The sequence below is a fragment of the Sceloporus undulatus genome, chromosome 8 (genome assembly GCF_019175285.1).
Source record: "Sceloporus undulatus isolate JIND9_A2432 ecotype Alabama chromosome 8, SceUnd_v1.1, whole genome shotgun sequence".
NCBI lineage: Eukaryota > Metazoa > Chordata > Lepidosauria > Squamata > Phrynosomatidae > Sceloporus > Sceloporus undulatus.
In genome coordinates this window covers 23,030,614-23,049,732 of record NC_056529.1, presented here as the reverse complement: position 1 = coordinate 23,049,732, position 19,119 = coordinate 23,030,614, and the positions used below count along the sequence as shown (strand labels likewise).

Sequence of the window (19,119 nt, the reverse complement as noted above, 5' to 3'; positions counted from 1 at the left end):
AGGCACTCCATGGGAAGCCAGGAAAGAGCCACAATGGAGGGCATTTTAGTCACCTGAATTCAAGGCACTATACAGCCTAAAGACCCTCAAGACACAGGATTCCTGCCTGATCTTGGAAACTATGCAGGGTCAGCCCTGTTTAGTCATCAGATGGGAAGCTGCCAACAAATACCAGGTACTGTGGGCTCTATTCCAGAGGAAGGAACTGGGAGAACCACCTCTGAGGAGTCCTGACCTAAGAAAACCCTGCAAAAATCATGCAATCACAGGCAACCTGAGGGCACACATGCACACCGATGCCCGCTTGAAGATTTCAGCTTTTTCCATTGGCAGGCAGGCTCAACATGGGCAGGAAGGGGAAAGAAAGGAGAGAGTGCCATTCCGTGGCAAATGTAGCCATTGCTTCCCATAGCCATAGCAGACCATATGCGTCCAAGTGGAAGTCCTGTGCCTGGCCTCTGCCAACAGCAGAAACATCTCTGTTATCTTTTCTATTAATGGGTACAAATGGACTTATTCTGTCTGAACACTGTGTTTTTCAGTCCTTTCATTTTCAGCTCAGTGGAAGGATTGAATTTCATCCATTACAATTGTTTTAAATTATTTGCAGTGTGCCAAACAGCTACTGGCCAGAAGCAGTGGTTTGAGTGACCCTGGCAGAGGATCTCTTGGGAAACAATGGCAGTGGCCTCATAGCCAAAATTTGCAAGTACTGCACTGAAGGAGGCATAGAAAACCCCTTTCAAAGGTCTTTCCCCATGAAAATCCTATGATGAGACAATCTCAGATGAAACAAGAGATAGTGCCAGAACATAACACTCCCAGGTCAGATGGCACTGAGAGCACTTGGGAGGGAAGGAGGTGTGAAAATTGGAGGAAGGAACATCACATCAGCACAATATACCAGCAGAAAATAGCAAAAACTTGGAGTGATTACTGAAGAAAGACATGGAAGAAAGTGCAGATGCAGACTTACAGTTGAACAAAACACAGATAATTTACATCATTTTAATGTAGATGATGAAAACATTGAAATAGTTCAAGATTTTTCATACTTTGGCAAATACCAAAACTAAGATTGTCCATGCCATCGCATTTCCCATTTCTATGTATACATTGCGCCCTCAGCATACTCGGGTGCGTTATACGCGGCTTTCAGCTTAGAACAGGGCTCGAACATACGTGGAATTTACCTTACTTGGGGGGGGGGGTCTGGAACGGATCCCCCACGTAAGGCAAGGACGCACTGTAGTTGTGAAAGCTCGACAGTGAAGAAAGTGGATAGGAAGAAAATCAACTCATTTGAAATGTGATGCTGGAGAAGAGTTCTATGAATACCATGCCCTGCTAAATAGACAAATACAGTCAGCCCTTCTTATACATGGATTTTTTATACACAGATTCAAGCATCCTCAGTTTGAAAAAGTTCAAAAAAAGTATAAATTTCAAATATCAAACCTTGATTTTCCATTTTTCTTTATAAGGGACACCATTTTGCTGTCATTATATTTAATGGGACTTGAGCATACAAAGATTTTGTTATCCACGGATGGGGGATCTTGGAACCAAACCCCAGCGGATAACAAGGGTCCACTGTAAATGGGTCTGAGAGCAAATCAAACCTGAATTCTCTCTAGAAGCCAAAATGACTAAACTGTTGTACTTTGGCCACATCTCAAGACGTGACTCACTAGAAAAGACAATAATGCTTGGCAAAGTGGAGGAAAGTAGGAAAAGGGGAAGACCGCCATGCAGGTGGAAGACAATCAGCTTCTGTAGACTTGAGTCTGCAGGCAGTTGAGGATGGGGGTCTTGGGGCCTGTCATTCACAGGGTCCCCATGGACCTAAGTCGACTTGACAGCAGTTAACAACAAGCTATTGTATTGATCTGCCCAATTCCTATGTCCTCTACACTTGAAGAGTTAATGTAGCAAATGTTTTTTTCAGGCATGGAGACGTCCTGTGTTTTAATGGATGACAAAATATGCAAATGTCAAATGAATCTTTTTCTGACGGGATCTTTTCCCATTCAGAGTTGCTGCCGGGGCAGTCCTGGACTCTGCAGAGAAGCCACCTCCCAGAGTGGGAAGGAGAAGCTGTGCTTCAGCGGAAGACCCCATCAGCTAAAAGTGACTTGAGATGACTGACCCCCTGGGGCTGACCAGCAGCTCCACAGCATTCCTGGGGAGGCTCCCCCACTCTGACTGGTGCAGACACACCCAGAGAGTCTGAGGGACAGGAGCCATGCCAGCTCCTGGGATCTCTTCTCTCCCCTTCAGAGGCAGGGCTCCCTGCTGCCAGTGTGCTCAGCAGCTACTTTCTGAGCAAAAAGGGCTTGTGGGGCTAGCCAAAGCAGGGTGCCCCCTTGGTCTGTAAGAAATGGGTCAAATGGCACTGAATAGCAGCAGGGATTATTAAAGAGATTTGTTAGAGATTTAAACTTCTCACGCCTGCTGGCAAGGAAAGGGCTGTGGAAGCCCTCTCAGCATAGATACCCCATCAGCCCACATGCCAAGGGTCTTCCACAGCCCACTGAGCTCCTTTGGGACATATGCTCTGCTCCTACCACCCTTCGGCTCAGGAACGAAGGTGTCAGCAGACGGGCCATTGAGGAGCCCATTCTGGGGGCCAACCTAGTCCTCCTGGAGGAAGGCAGGGGCCCAAATCCTCCTCCCATCTCCCCTCCTGGGAGGCCTCTCCTCGGGGCCTGCAGGGCCGATGCTGCCGCCATCAGGAGAACTAATTCCTGGGCTGGAAGGAGTCAGGAGGGTTTGGTCCTCCCTGCAGGCGCCTGGTTCCAAGGATGTTTGCAGAGCAAGCCTCTGAACAGGAGCAGTTCACAGGCAGACTGGCACTCATAAATTATGCACGTCGTTTGCATATTCCCATCATGAGACGTTATGCAAATGCTACATGATTTGCATAATGGATTCGACTCACTGCTTCAGTTAGCTTGGTGCTTTTAAAAAACAAAATGACACCAAATGGAAGCACAAAGAGGGAATGGGTGGCTCCATCTGCCCACCCAATGCCCCCTGCACCTCCTTTCACTGCCTGGGCATGTGGAAAGGATGGCGACCGGGTGGGAGGGGGGCCCAAGCCAAGCAAAGGAGATCTTTGCAACTCTCTCCTTTGGACCCAGCGGAGATCCTGCACCAGAAGCCAGGCACCTGACCAGACAATTAGGGAGGAAGGGTGCATGCAAGAAACAGGGAGGCAAGGCTCGCAATTGAGAGAAAGAAGGATTCGGCCCCCTTCTGTCTCTCACTGGTATGGGTGGCACGGGGGAAGGCACATAGGGGAAACCCTTCTTTCACAGCTGCTTAATTAAAATTAAGGCACATCTTGGGGGGAAGAGGAGGCAGGACCCCCCAAAAATGTGCCTTAAGGCACATTTTTGAGGGTCCTGCCTCCTCTTCCCTGCCTTCATTTTCTTCCTTTTAAAGGGGGAGGGCGTTTGGGAGAGGGGGCGCTTTGATTATTTAAAATCTTGCGAAGGGTGGAAAGGGAGGTGGCACATGTGTGTATATGTTACCATCCATCAGTTGCCTGCTGCCCGTCCAAACGCCCGCCCGCCCACCTCTCTCTTTCCTGAAGTCAGGCTGCCTTGGCTTGGCTGCGGGCACTTCTGCCCCCCTGTGAAAGGCAGGACTGTGCCAAGCACCAGGCGCCTGGACCCTGTGGGAAAAGTTGACTGTAATTCTTCAGCTTTTAAAATCAATTAATCTGTGTGTTAATTAACGTCAAGCTGACGGAAGGAGGAGGGGGAAGCCAGAGAAAGATGGGTGGGTGGGAGGGAGGGGGGGAAAGAGGGGGGGAGGGAAAGAGCTGCAAGGGCGGATGGATGGCAGACTCGCTGGCACTGTGCCATCCATTCAGTGGCAACGCCACCATTCCGTGTGATAACAGCAGCGGGTATATGTTCCAGGGGTCCTGGACGGGGGCCGGGCAGTACGGAGCAGCAGAGGGAGATTAGCCAGAGCCCCGGAGCAGACAGCAAACGGCGACAGCGCAGGACACGGGCGCCAGGAGCAGGAGAGCCTTTTGCTGGGACTCCAGGGTCCTCACCAGGCAGGGCACCAACCGGACCTCGGCACCAGCCCCCCAGTTCAGCGCCATTTTGCTGCAGCAGAGCCAGTGCAAGGGAAGACAAAGGCCACCATCTCCGCCATTATACTGCTCCCACGCCCAGGCTGGCACCCTGGAGCCTTTAAAATACGAAGGGAGCAGGAGGAAGAGATGCCAAATGCTAAAGGAAAACCAAACAACGCCCTCGCCTACCAGTTTGCCTCTCTTGTGTCACCGCTCCACAGGCACCTGGGCATTTGCCAAGTGGCACTGCTGATGGCTGGCACCCTAAAGAGAAAGGTGCAAGTGGTAGCAAGCTGCTGCCAAACTGGCAACACCTAATGGGGTAGCCCATTTGTGGAAGAGAAGCCAAGGAAGCCCCTGGAACAAGAGCTCCGGCCAGCGCCAGTTGAAGACCAAAGAGAGCGATGCCAAGTCTGCAGAGAGCGAGCAGGAGAGCAACCAGCTGTAAGGTCTCCTGGGAGACCTCAGAAGGCAGGCAGGCAAGCGGGTGAGAGGCGCTGCGTGTCCGGATCCAGAGAGGGAACTATCTGCACCAGCACTCCAAAGGAAGCAGGCAGCGGCTGAGCATGAAGTGTACAGAGTGGCATTTCAGCACCAATGCCCACACAGAGCTCTTGGTATGTACATGGTGGATGCACCTGTGGGGCCACTCAGTTGTGCATGCACTCAGTTTCAGTCAGGTTCGCACATATGAATGTATCTACCTGTATGTTGATGCATGTATGTTTGTGAGTGCAAGATCACAAGGAGATAGTGTAAAGAAGAGAGAGGAGGAAAAGGGAGGAAGATGCCCAGCCGCCCACCCGTCACTTCTGACCCAAGTGTGCAAAAATGGCCACTTTCCATGGCCCCTCCAGCAGCAGCAGATCTCTCAGAGGGCTTCCGCCTGCTATCACCTGGGAGATGAAGGGGGCCGATGGCAGGGAGCCCTCCACCATCGCAAGATCCACCGTGGAGTGTTTCTGTGTGCTGGGGGAGGGGGAATGAGGGAGAGGGAGGGATGCCACTCAAACCTGCACCAATGTGGAGAAGGAGACGACGGAGCAGGCAGCAGAGTGAGCGAGCAGGAAGGGGCTCTCCTGACACCCGGGTGGCATGTGCCACACAGGCCAGGAGGCAGCTCCATGCCCCCCGCCCCATGCGCTGGCACAGGAGTCTTCCTCTCGGGCTGCTCTGTTCCTCCAAGGGGCTCAGCTGCTGACTTACATGGATGGTGCTGCTGCTGGACAACCTGGAAGACGTTTGACTGGCATCAAGCTCTGAGGCAGGGATGGGTGCTGGAGAAAAAAGGAAGATACAAAAATAAAGTCATACCCTAGGAATATCAATGGGCTTCTCGCTTAATAGGAATTTACAAAACACGCTAACTGGAGAGTTGCTTTCCCTCTTCATCCAAAAAGACCCCCACTCCCAAAAACTCCCTTCCCTCAGACGACAAAAGGGAATTGGCACACATTATTTTTGCATGGAAAATACAGTGCTCAGGATTAACAGCTGGCATTTTTTGGGCATCTTTTTTCCTCAAATAGACGAGCTTTTGTGGTTAACGAGGAATTATCGTTTTGCTAATGAGCTCTGAAATATTAAGGGTGTTCTGCTAATCACGCTGGCACTGTGTCATGACTGGATTACAAAAGGAAGAATGGGGGGGGGGGAAGACAAAAGGTGGTTAAGTCAGAGGAGGAAGGGGTCTTCCTGAAGGGGAGCAGCACAGAGATGGTTGAGGGTCCACTGTGCTGCCCGCTGTCTGGCTCCTCTGGGCTACGTGCCAACTGCTTGGCCTCCCCAAACTCCGTAATGTGGCAGTTCAAGGAAGATCATCCTGGCGTCAAAGAGCGGCGGGCACCACTGCTTCACACGTCTTCCGAGTTTAATCATCATGCAGTTGAATGATTTTATGCATATTTCATTTGCATATCATTAAGGCACGCGACCAAGGGATGGTGAGCCAAGAGAGGTACAATGCTGAGGGGGGAGGGGAGCTTGGTTGGGGGCACCATCAGGAGATGCCACAAGCGGGACCTGAGTCTGCCCCTTGCTTTGACTCTTGTGGAAGTGGACTATTGCCCAGGCAGTGCCTCCTATTCCAACTCTGGGGCATTAATGGGGGGGCTGGTGGCTGGGAGCCAAGCACACGCCATGCAGGATGCCATCCATTTCAGCAGGATGGAAAGAGCCGCTCCCGGGGCAAGGTTGCTCCCATCTCTACAGAGGCCGTGACTGAGGTTGGTATGAATGACGGAGCCCACAGAAAGGCACAACAAAAGACAGTGGCGAAGCAGCAGCAGAACAAGTGGAAGAAGAGGGGCAAGGCCACCCTGCCTGTGGGGTGCAGTGCCCCTCTCCTCCTCTTCCTAGCCTTATTAGCAAACAGTTGGCTCCTCTGTTCCCTCTTTTGCTCCCTTTTCTTCTGGAGCCCCACTTCAACAATTCATCAGACACAGGCTAGCTGGCCTTTTCCTGCCCTGGCACCAGCCACGAAAGGACAGTAGCCACATGTGAGTTTGTGGGGGGCCAGCAGAGGGGCTTTTTTCTCACTCAGTGCCACATAGACAGAACTGGGCCCCTCAGGCTCAACTCCTGGCCCACTGGAGCAATTCTGCTGCTGGGCAACCTCCCTTGGGCACCAGGGGGTTGAGCCGGAACCCACTTTCCATGGGGCACTTCATACAGCAGCTGCCTTCCTCCCAACAGCTGCAGATCTTGGGCAATGGTGACTATTTGATTGGGAAGTGGCAGTGGCATCAGGAGGAGGGTGCTGCATTGGAGCACCTGTGCTGCATTTCCTGTCCTGTCTGGGTCCTCCGTAGCACTGCTGCAGCACATGCAGGTGTCGCTGTTGTTCCTTACACAGCCCTAATGATATGCAAAAGCAAAACGCAGCCTCTGAAACAACTGTTTCAAAGGGGGGGGGGGGGGGGGGAGAAGAAGAAGGAGGAGGAGGTCCCCTTGAAGCGTCTTTACAGGAGGGAAGATGGAGGGGAGGGGCAGTCCAGTGTCCCATGGTCTCTGTAGGGGGAGGAGAGTGTAGGGCCCCCTTGCCCAATGCCCCAGGCGGCCTGAAGAGAAGAAGAGGGTGGTGGGCCCAGGGCCGGAAGTCAATGAGTCTCAGTCAGGCTGTGCTTCACCTGCCGTTGTGGGTTTGGTGAGGAGGGCCCTGGTGGCATCCTCATTAGGCGTGCTATTACTGCCAGCAAGCCTTGAAAGAGCTGCTAGGGTCCAGGCTGGGCCTCCAGAAGTGACGGAGAGCCTCCCACCATCACACAGTGGCCTGAGCTCCAGAGAGAGGGCCGGGGGGGGGGGGGAACAGGTGGTACTGCCCTCCTAAGGAAGCCTGGACAAAGAGGACTGTTTCTCATGGTCAGGCAGACCTAAACTGAAGCCAGGAATGGGGAGGAAAACAACCTGGGATTTTTCTGAAACAGGAAGTGTCTGCTGAAGGTCTCCTGGACCTTAATACGGTGCAGGAAGCCCCCAAAACACGGTGGAATGCCCCCACGGCCACTAAAGGCTGCTTGAGGCCATATGGGGGCAAATTAAATTCTTGATTTTTCCTTTTTTGTGGGTGCAGTGGGGGAGTATGGCCCTCCAAGGTCTCTTGGGGGGCTAATGCAGCCCCATAGTCTTCAACATTTTGTCTGCCCCTCGATTAGCTATTTGCTGCTGAGATCTGGCAGCCCACTGAAACAGTGGCTGTGCGGAATTGTAATCTAAATTTCCCTGTGGCTCCTGGGGGATGCAAAAAATAGGTGTCAGTGTCCACAGGCAGCTTGTGGGGCATACGTTGCCCACCCCTAACTCAAAGGTAGCAGAGGATGGGCATTGCCCAGTTCTCTCCCACCCCTGCCAACAGACCCATGGAGGTTGGGGGAAGAAAGGGAGCAGCCAGACCCTTGAAGAAAAAGGAGCCCAGCACAGGCAACAGCCAGGCTGCCCTTCTGGCAGTGCCAGCATGAGCCAACATGGCTCAAAAGGCACATACAAGCCCAAGAGGAAGGCATGAACAGACTCAGGCAACCCTGAGGGCTGTCGGGTTATAAGACATCTTCACAGTGCTCTTGTCCTGCTTCCAAAGCCATCCTGAGCTAGTAGCCCTGGCCACCTCCTATGGGAGCCAATCCCACACACTCACTCATTTGCTCTGGCTTTGGTGCTTTTCTCCTTTGGCCACCCTTTGGGCACAGCTAATCAGTTTCACTGCCACCACCCAACCCCCAAGTTCCAGTAGTACAAGAGGGAAAGAAAATCTATTTCCCACACCCACATCGTTTTGCAAAACCTTACCTTGCCCTCTCTTACCTAGCCCAAGGTCCAAATCTACATGCGACACTGGTGAGTCTGCCCAGTGTCTGGCGGCCAGGACAGGCCAATGCTAAACAGACAACGAGGCCTCATCCTGCGCAGCCTAGATGAGCCTCCCAGAGACCAGTGGGGCTGCTCAAGTGTACCTTGGCACATATGCCCCAAGGTGCTCAAAGTGAGGTCAGGGGCGAGAAGTAAGGGTAGACATTGATTGCAACCTTTCTGCTCAACTGATCTACCTGAGGACCTGGGATAGACCCAACACTTCACTGGGCAGATGTGGATGTCTCCAAATCCAACAGCTGTGAGGTCAGATGCTGGAGGGGCTGAACTCATGTGCGCTAGTACTGCCATACTCTGCAAAGGCCTTCACACTGAGACGTCTGAGAGTCCAGCCAACATGCATCTCGTAAGAACGAGGGTACGGGTGGCAGGATCTGCCCAAACCGCACAGCAAACATTTGTGGGGAAACAGATGATGAACAAAGACCCCCAAACTTGATGGGTGCAACTAGATCAGACTAAAGTGGGCCTCTCCGGTCCACCATTCTGTTCCCATCATGCCTTGACAACAGGAGGGCAATGGTCTTTCTCAGCTAGTATGGTTATCCCCACATTTACTTACACACACACACACACACACACACACACAGAGAGAGAGAGAGAGAGAGAGAGAGAGAGAGAGGGTAGCTGGTGATTGAAGGACTACACCTTTCACCCTGAAAGTATCTTCACAGAGCCACTGTGCCTAGCAGCCACTGCCAACCATCCTCCTCCTTCATGAACTTGCCCACTGCCCATTTCATGCCCTGCATCTGGTAGAAGTGTATTGCACCGACTGCTTGTGAAGAAGTCCTTCCTTTTGTGCATCCAGAATCTCCCACCATGTAGGGTCCGTGGATGCAAATCTCACCCAGCAGCACTGGAAGAGAGGAAGGAAAACACGTCCCATCTGTATTGTCCTTGCCAGACCTTCTTAACCTTTGTAACATGGGGACTGGCAGCAACTTTCCCCCAGTATGCCAGGGACTGGCACCATATTTGTTCCCACCAGCTACAAGTGTTTCTTTCTTTCCTGGAAACTTGCTGCAGATCAGATGTCAACAGTTTCCAGATTTGCACCAGTCCAGGGACAACCACTGCTGCATTGGTCTATTATCATTCTTAATTTTTTGTAGCTCTACAGGAAAAAACCTCTACAACCCCACTGTCTTTCCTTTTAAATTTAACTTTGTTACCCTTCCTCCCAGGGGACTGATTCTAGCTCCACACCATCTCTGTTGTCTTTCCCCCCGAAAGTTTTTGCCTCTGTATCACAAGGCTGACTTAAGAGCATGAAGGGAAGAAGTTGGTCATGGCTTCCCACTGCACACAAAGATCCAGGAACCACCCAACTTGGTGCCTGGGCACAATGTGACTCCTTGCCACAACTCAATGGCAGGTGGCACTTGACTGCTCATGATGCAAACGCACCAGCCACAGCCATGATCCAGTTATCCCAGCTGATCTGGGGCAAGATTCTCCCCAGCAGCTTCTGCTTGCGGCATTGCTGCGAGAAGTGCCTCGCCCTACTTTTTGGGAGGTGGGATGGTGTTCCCCTCTACTTCTCTTTTAATAAATCAGGGCAATGGGGGGTGCTTCCCAGGCAGTCTCCTCTCCCACCTCCTGCCCTCCCTTTGCGGAGATCTGTTGACAAGCCTCTATGGGGAAAAAGGCACCTACCCACCCATCACCCACCACCTCCATTTCACAACCATGGAGCGCCACTCTGGATTTGAATGCCGCTATGAGGTCGGCAGAGCTGCAGAGTTCCTGGTGCTCTTTCCCCCCTTTAAAAGCAATGAGCTATTTACTCCCTAACAATTCTGCTTGAGAGCTGGTTTAGCATTTTTATTGGAATGTGAAAGCTCTTAAAAGAAGGGTGGAAAAAAAATCTAATCAAGCAGAAGAGATAGAAAACTTGCTGGATTTTTTGCTGCCCCCCCCCCAGCACCCCCCTCAGTCCTATCAAAAGCACATCTTCCATTCATTGCTTCCCGATGTCATTATGACAAGCGGCTACAAATCAATAGCAGAAGGGAAGGCCGGGCCAGTCGGCATCAGCCAGTGATAAAGACTCCCCTCAGCCCCGCTTTGCTAATAGCACATAATAGCAGCCACTGGTGCCCCCACATTAAATCATACATTTCACTCGGCGTTTATTATGGGATTTTTAAAACTCCTCACCAAATTGGATTTTCTAGATAGTCTCTAATTTCTACATTTCCTCTGTGGGGACGAGGAATGAAAATGGGAGGAGGGCAGGACAGGGAAAGAGAAAGGGGATGGTTTGGGGAAAAGTTTTGTATCTCTCTTCTTTTTAAAAATGAAAACCCATAATAAACACTACCCAAATACCACTAAAATGTTATGTACCGGAAGAGTAAGAAGTTGGTCCAGAGTTGCTTGGGAAGCTTCCCATGAATCCAATTCAAAGGGAAACAGGGCTCCTTCCCATACCCAGTTGGTTTTGGTGCCGAGGGGCTCAGAGGCAGCTCTGGAGTCTTTTGGGGACCCCCTTCCAGAGGGTTTCATTGCAGAAGATCCCACACAAGCGGCCTTGAGCAGAGTCCCTCCTGGCACAGGGGTGGACGCAATCAGGTTTAAGTCCCTGTTCCCAGAGAGAAAGAGAGGGGCAGGCAGAAGACCGAGGCCCTCATTTCTAGCTGGCGCGTATGACATCACCCAGCCAGGAGTCCTGGGCAGGCAGCATTGTGCCAAGAGAGAGGAACAGGCTGAAGAGAGGACATGCCAGAGCAAGAGGCAAGGAAAGGGCGAGTGGGGGGCCCAGCCAGGCCCTTGACCACCCCAAGCGGCCTCCCACAGACTTGGCATGCCCACCCCAACCCAGCTAGGCTTCTGCAGGACCCCTCTGGGAAGCCAATGGCCACCAGAGCTCTGCCTTCCTCGCCACTCACCAAGGGCAACACAAGCAGGGCTTCTCTAGCTGTTCTTAAGTACTGGTCAATACTGGTGGCTTGGACTGGTTGTTCCATCCAAGAGGGCATGACCAGGCAAGGCAGGCGGATGCCCCTCCAGGGCTCCACAAAACTCAAGGTTTTCGGAGTCTGCCTGCCACCTTTCCCTGGGCCTGGCACTCTTGGAGGCAAGGGAAAGTGTGGCCCTGGCCCCAGACACTGAGAAAGGCAAGCAGAAGACTCAGAGTGCCCACAGCAGCCCTCCTGTCAGCCTTGAAGACGGACAGACTGAGAGGCAGGAGGGGCTTGGAATCTCCAGGAACTGAATGTTTTCCCAGATCAGCTAATCGAGCTGCCTGGGTCTGTTTGGGGAGGGTGAAAAGGGCAAATGTCGCCTTTCCGGCAAGAGAGCACAATCTATTACAAACGGTGCCCGGGAAGGGAGCCACCCTCTGCCCAGCGCCTGCCCAGGGGCCTCATTACTCTCCCAACTGTGATTCAATTTGCCCCTCCTGGGGACCCCTGCCCCGCATGGTGCCAAATGCGCGCTAGCCCATAATTTCCAATTAATGCAATCTGTTCCTGACTTCTCCCTGACCCTCTCTTGCAACCACCTGGTTGGGCCAGGTGAGAGGGAAGCTGCCCTAGAAAGCAAAGGGGCCAGTGAGTGAGCGAGGACACACACTCCAAACACACACACAGGCGTGTGCCCACAGAGGGATGGATGCTTCTGCCACTAGGGCCCTGACTTCAAACATAAATAAAAGAGAGGGAAATGGACCCTTCCCAGTGATTATGAAATCAGCACATGAAAAATAAGCGCAAGGCTGAGGCAGCGGGGGGAGAAGAAGCTGGCCGCGAATCTCTTTCTGCCGATTTGCCTTTGAGATCGGCAAGGTGCCGTCTGGCTGCTTACATTCTGTTTCCCTGGCAACACACTCCTGTAAAAGAAAGATTATTAAAGCGCATATGATTACTTGGCTGCTGAGCGAACGAGGCTGCGGCAGAGCCAGCGCGGGCGGTGGAGGCAGCTTCTGAATTCCTTATCAGGGGAATTCAATTTCAGGGCAAATTGTGTTCTTGCGCGCGCGCGCGCACACACACACACACACCCAAAAGCTGCCTGGCTCTCAGACCCCCTTCCCAGTCTGGTGCAGCAAGCAGTACTGGTACCAACCCTTCCAGTGCCATCACGGCCTGAGAAGGATGGGGCCATGCTGCCAAGCAAGGAGGGTGGTGAGGGCACCATCTGACCATAAGCCTGGAGCAGACAGCCAGTCCCTACTCTTTCCATGACGCCGTTGCTGGCTCACGGCAATAACAGAGGAGAAGGAAAACATGCAAAGCAGCTCTTCTGCCCCTCTTCTCTGAGAGCAACTGCCAGCCAGTATGGGGCAGGCGGCACATGTCCCCAACAAGGTCCACTTGCAGGGCAGGCCTGAGCCAAAGCTCCCCTGGGCATCTGGGTGGGCATACTCTGCTTTGAGCCCACTCACTAGGGGCCTCTGAAAAGCCTTGGAGCCTATTGCCTTGTGTAGTCGCAGAGGAGCCAACCAAAGCCTCCCTCAAACCAGTGACTGACCACAGAGGCCAGGCAGGCATCTGGCTTGGCCACTGGCTGCTACTCCCAGCACTGCCCAGCAGGGGGCACCATTGATCCTCCTAATCTGACCTCAAGGAGGGAAGAAAGGCCATCTAGGCAGGAGACATGGGCCTCGGGAGGGAAGAGCATCTGCTGGGCCTGGTGGAGAAAAGAAGGGCAGCTGGAAGCCCAGCCAGACTCCTAGGCAGATCCCGTGGAGATGGAACCCCAGCCCAAACGACCGACTGCAGTGCTACTGTCGAGGCCACGCAGGCTGTGCTTGGGCAGCAACAGCAGCAGCCCCCCGGCCCTGAATTCTAAATCCAAGAGCCACCTGAACTGCCCTTGCCTTGGAGAGAAGGTAGCCTCTCCATCTTGTGAAGTGAACTCTCCATCTTCCTAAGCAAAGGGAGAATTCAAAGGAGAAGAGTCACAAAAGCCAAGCCCCCCACTTCCCTCCAACTTGCCCACCCAGGGGAGTCCTGCTGGGAGTCCAGGCAATGGGATGAATACAGCAAGAGGTACCCCTCTGACACAGGTAGAGGTTGGTAGTGCCTGTGTTTTGTGGGGAGAGCGTTTGTCAGCCGTTCTGCCTTAGATGTTTTGCTCCCAGGCTGTCAGCACCAGTTAAGATCAAGTATAATATTAGACATATCCAGTTATTTAATATTCACTTCATGTATTCAGCTCATATATGATCACTGTTGTATGTTTAATATATGTATTGATCTAGAAAGTTCTGTGTGTTGAAACATTGTATAGTGTTAGGGGTTGGGAAAATAAGGTTGAATATTAAGGGTGAGGTTTGGCTTGTGGATGGGGCCCTGCTGAGGGGTTTGGGATGTGGGATAAGCTGTAAGGGCTCTTCAGTTGTAAGGGGGCTGGTTGCCGTGGGGGCTGAGTCCTGGGTGGGGTTTTAAAGTGGGAACTTTTCCTTGTGCCTTCAGATTCTGCAAAGACGTGCTTGTGGTTACTTCTGCTGTGCCTCTTACAATAAACTTTCTTGTTTTAGATTAAGTTGGTTGTGGATCATTAGCCTGAGGTTCTCAATTCTCATACAGGCAGAAGGAGGGGCTGTTTACTGGCAACAGCCTGGCCTGCTTCCCTTGAGCTTCCCTTCCTCCTCTCTGAGGAGAGAGCCAGAGCGCCAGGAGAGGCTGCAGGAGGCAAGGAGGACCACTTTTGCAGAGCTGTAGTGGAGGGAAAGCCCTGGGCCAGCCTCCCCACCTCATCTCCCCCCAGGTCAAGAAGTCAGAAGAAGAAGATTTGGAAGGGACTAGACAAGATCCTGGAGTGTAAAGATGTATCACTGAATACTAAAGCTTTGATGGTCCATGCCATCAGATTTCCCATCTCCATGTATGGCTGTGAAAAATGGACAGTGAAGAAAGCTGATAGGAAGAAAACTGACTAACTGGAAATGTAGTGCTAGAGAAGGTTGCTGAAAATACCATGGATGGCCAAAAAGAAGAAAAAATGGGTCTGGGAGTAAATCAGACCTGGACTCTCCCTAGAAACCAAAATGGCTAAACTGAGGCTGTCATGCTTTGGATGGATTACCTTACAGTTGTAAATCGCTTCTTAGACACTGTTAGTTCAGTATGAAGTGGTATATAAATGAAGCTGTTTGTTTTGTTTGTTTTTGTATCATGAGAAGACACTTTCTGGTGGGGGACTGCAACAAAGCCCCCTTGGAAGTCCAAACAGGCAGTTTTATAGGGTCTTCTGTAAAGTCATTGCTGCTGACACTCAAAGTAGAAGCCCATAACCCAGAAAGGTCAGTAGAAGCAGAGCCCCTCCTTGAAAACCCAACAAGCCCCTTTCCTTTGCAAGTTTGTCCTTCTTTATACTTATCAGTTCAGGTTTTAACCACAGTTCCCCCAGCCAGTGATACCCTGGGTTAAAGTGCCTGTGATCATGGGGCTGCTCCCTGAATCCCTTCTGGAGAAACGGCATAACATTGGCCACCTTCTGATCTTCTTGTAAGCAGGAGGATTTGAGACCCCTGAGACTCTTGCTTGACAGATCAAGGGCGATGGGCAAGGACAGCAAGCACAGAGAAGGTATGCAGAAGGCATGCCATGCCAGAGAGAGATGCTAACCTGGAAGAAGTTAAATGGCGTTTTGTGGTCACTGTAGCAGCACTTGCATTTTCAGCCTTGCTCCCTGGACAACATGCCCTCACCTGCACTTCCTCTTCCACTGCAGCCATTCTCAAGAGCTCTCTCCTCTTCAGAGCCAAGGGGTCGCTCCAGGCACTCAGCCCTCTGATGCAGATGGCCTACACAGTCTTTGCCCTCATCTGTAGAGGAGGAAAGACATCTTCACAGGGATGCTCTGAACAGGTGCCACTCCTCACCTCAACAACTAAGAGGGCAGGCCCAACTCTGGGCATGGAGACCTCCTAAAAGAAGCTGAGGCCCCAAATTTTCCTTTGAGATTGGTGGCTATATGCAGCCAACAGGCTCCTTCATGCCCAGTGGATCGTCATTAATTTGCCTGATCTTCTCTTTTAAGGCCATCAAAACCAACAGCTGTTGTAGCAAATACTACTGCTTAACAATGTCTTGTACAAGGAGGGACTTCCTCTCTTGAGTACTCCCATGTGCTAGCAAAAGAAGAGGAAGACTAACACCACGAGTCCTTTTATGCCCCATGCACTGACGCCTCTCCTCACAGGGCCCATGTCTGCAACAATGATGTTTGGGTCTCCATAAAACCCAAGGGGCCACACGTTTCTTATTCCTATTCTGCAAGGTGCCATACCATCCCCCTAAGTTTGCTTATATCTCAAAGTGTAAGCCATGACCCCATGAGGCAGTTAGACCCAAAGGCCTAATACAGTATATCATTCTGAAATCAATGCTGCAAGGTGGGAATGTGCATGGAACCTGGCCTGCTCTCACCTCTTTCAGCCAAAGCTACCCTGGAGCAGAGGGCTTGGGACGGGGGGAACAGCCCAGCCCCATGGCCGAGACAACCACCCCAGTCCCCCAGGGAACACAGCAAAGATCTCTGGGAAGGCGGTAGGACAAGGCAGGCAGAATCTGGTTCCCCGTTCCCTGAGCTGCCCCTTTGGGGTCAAATACAACGATTAGCTTATTAAGTAGCAAAGCTTGGCTTTTAATAAGCAAAAGTGACTGAAAATCCTCTCCCACATCCTGATAATTTCAGCATTTCTATTTCATTATTAGAGCCCAGATTCATTAACTATTCAGTTTATAGATATTAATGTTCAAGATGCAGGCATCACCTGCCAAAATGGAAAGAGAAATGGTTTCAATTAGCTGTCGTGGAGCATGGATACTCTCAGCTGGGTATTTTTAGAGACGGGGGACAAACACGTTGCTCAGCCAGACAAAGGCCCAGCCAGGGTCTGCATGGAAGGCCCTTCAGCCAAGCCCCCAAACAAAGGTCCAGCCAGAATGGGTCAGCTGGAAGGAGAGCAACACCTGGAAGCAACACACAGGATGCCAGCAGGCATATCTCACAATGTGGCACAGAAACCTCTCCAGTGCCACCGGCAGCAACAACCTGCGGTGGGTTGGAGACGCAGTGCAGGTAGACCATACGTCATGGCGTTCTGGAAGCTCAATTAACCTGGCAGAAAAACCTAGTCTTGGGGAAGGGTCTCTCTCTCTCCACATTAGCTTCCAGAATCCAGCAGAGTTGATGCAGCTGGGTAATTCTGGATCTTCCCTCCCTCCCTCCCTCTGTCAATGCAAGGCAGCTCCTCTGGGCATCATTTTCCTGGCTCTTCCTGGCACTCGTAGGGCTGCTCCTCTTGCAAGAGCAGGGATATATTTTCTTTCAGCCCTCCCTGCCTGAGAGCAGCTTTCCTTCCCGTCACAACCTGCCCTTCCTTCCTTCCTTCCTTCCTTTGAGTTCAACTTCCGAACCCTTCCCTCCAGAGGGGTGGCCAGGCCAGGCCAGGGCACCTTTTGGGCCCTGCCGCTCGCTTGCAGGAGACCCTTCACCCTCTCCCCTAAAAGGGTTAAGACATTGCCCTGCTCCCAGGGCCTGCCTGGGATGTGGTTGGCCAGGGGCCAATTCAATATCCATCGCATTTGTTATTGGGATCAACACTGCTACATATTTATTATTATTTTTATTAGTTAAAATCAGCATTACATCTGTATATTCATAATACAACGACATCTTGTGTCTTCCATATTTTCTATTGACATCTTATTCCATGATATCCAATTACAATTACAAAAAGATAATACTACTAACATACCAAAACTTCCTTGCTTCTTTTCCGTCATACATGACATAATCTGGAAATGAAAATATTTTTCTTCTCCTGTATTATTACTCTTCATCTCTTATGTGTCCTTAGGATCAAGCTCTTGAATATTCTAATCATTTTTTTACTTTTCATCTTTTCCCCTTTTATTGTTTATGGCTCTATTTTTAGTTTAGTCCATTTTTTAAATTTATTATTTTAACTTTTTAATTTCCAAAGCACCTTCACAAATTCATCAAATGTTTTCCAATTTCCTGCTTCTAACTTTGTTTTGTAACATCATAGTTAACTTACCCATTTCTCTTAACGCCAGCATCTTTTGTTTCCATTCATCTAATTTGGGTACCATTTTATTTTTCCAGTTCTTTGACAACGACATCCTGGCTGCTGTTGCTTTTCTGTCTTAGCTCCCAAAAAAGAAGTCGTCTTAAGGAGAGTTCTGGTGCCACAGGATGTTTTATTTTAAAGATTTCCTGTATTGCACTCTCAATTCTTTCCCAAAACCTTTTAATTTTTGGACATACCCACCATATATGATCATATGAGCCCTTTTCCTTCTGGCATCTCCAGCACTTATCTTCACTCAGATTATACACGCTGGATATCCTAACTGGTGTCAAGCACCGTCCGTTCATCACCTTCAAGCAATTCTCCTTAAGATCCTGTGCTACAGTAAGCCTAGCAGTTCTTTCCCAGGGACTTCCCCAATCATCCATAGTAAGAATATGCCCTGTCTCTTGTGCCCATTTTGTCATACTAGATGTTACCTCTTCATGTTCCAATTCTCGTGACAAAAGTACTTTGTAGAATTTAGCGATCTTACCTTTATCTTTGTCCCATACTATTTTGTCTACTTCATTTTCTCTGTTCTCAAAACCTTCTTTAACTACGTCTTGCTTGAATTCTGATTTTATGTGTAAATAACTGATCCACTGAATTCCCCGCTCCTTCTCCAGTTCCTCCTTGGATTTCACATCAGTCTTTCCCTTCTCATTTACTTTTAGCAGATCCTGATGCCTTAGCCATTCTTTATTTTCTTCCCATCTGCTAAAAAAAGCCACATTGGGATTTTTGAGAGAACCTTTCTTTAACAGTATTCCAAATTTTTAACAGAGGTTTGCGGATGGAGTGGTTTATAAAGTCCTTATTAACCTGCTGCTTTTGATACCAACTGTAGGCATGCCAACCGAATCTTGTATTTGCTGGCTCTATACTCAACAAGCTTGTGTTTTCCGCCATTCCTGCAGCCATAATCATCCATGTGCCCAAAAATATAACAACTTCAAACCTGGTAAAGCACTTCCTCCTTTGATTTTTTCTTTTTATAGTATCTGATTCTTAATCATAGCTTTTTTTCCTTTCCAAAGGAATTTGTTAATATCTTTGTTCCATTCTGTAAAAAATGTCTTTTGTAATAACGGGTAGATTTTGATACAGGAAGATTAACCTTGGTAATGTATTCATTTTTAAGACCGCCACTCTCCCCAACAGAGACAATTCAGAATCATTCCATTTTTGCAGGTTTTTCATAATTTGGGTCCATACCAATTTATAATTACAGTAGAGTCCCGATTATCAGACATAAATGGGCCGACTGATAACCGAAAATGTTGGACAATACAATGACGGCGCGCATGCATGAGCACACATCGCACCACTGGGGACAGTGGCTCCCTTGGGGCTGAAGGAGTCTAAGCCTCGCCTCAGCGCGCCTTGGACTCCTTCAGTCCCAAGGGAGTCCTGGCTTCCCTCCGCTTGAAGGGAGCTCCGCGGAGCTGCCTTCCAGCCCAGGGAAAGCAAGCTGCTGGAGAGGGGACTGGGCCAAGGCCGGAGTCCCTTCCTGGGCGGCCTGGCTTCCCTCCGCTTGAAGGGAGCTCCGCGGAGCTGCATTCCAGCCCAGGGAAAGCAAGCTGCTGGAGAGGGGACTGGGCCAAGG

At 50.6% G+C, this 19,119-nt stretch overlaps 1 protein-coding gene across 15 annotated transcripts in view; it reads right to left on the bottom strand.

Moving 5' to 3' along the window:
• The window catches only part of PMFBP1 (polyamine modulated factor 1 binding protein 1), a 57,090-nt gene that overhangs the window by 22,908 nt on the left and 15,063 nt on the right, over positions 1-19,119 (bottom strand). For 10 of the 15 annotated variants that reach the window (XR_006100504.1, XR_006100502.1, XR_006100501.1 and 7 more), the window contains exon 1: positions 5,107-9,029. Coding sequence is in view for 2 of the 15 variants with exons in the window: in XM_042437501.1 (XP_042293435.1) it covers positions 5,107-5,219 (113 nt within the window). In the remaining 13 variants the exon portion in view is untranslated. Of the gene's footprint in view, positions 1-5,106; positions 9,030-15,119; positions 15,237-18,006; positions 18,231-19,119 lie in introns of those variants that run through there. The other 5 variants (XR_006100500.1, XR_006100499.1, XR_006100498.1 and 2 more) reach the window with 5 other exon arrangements.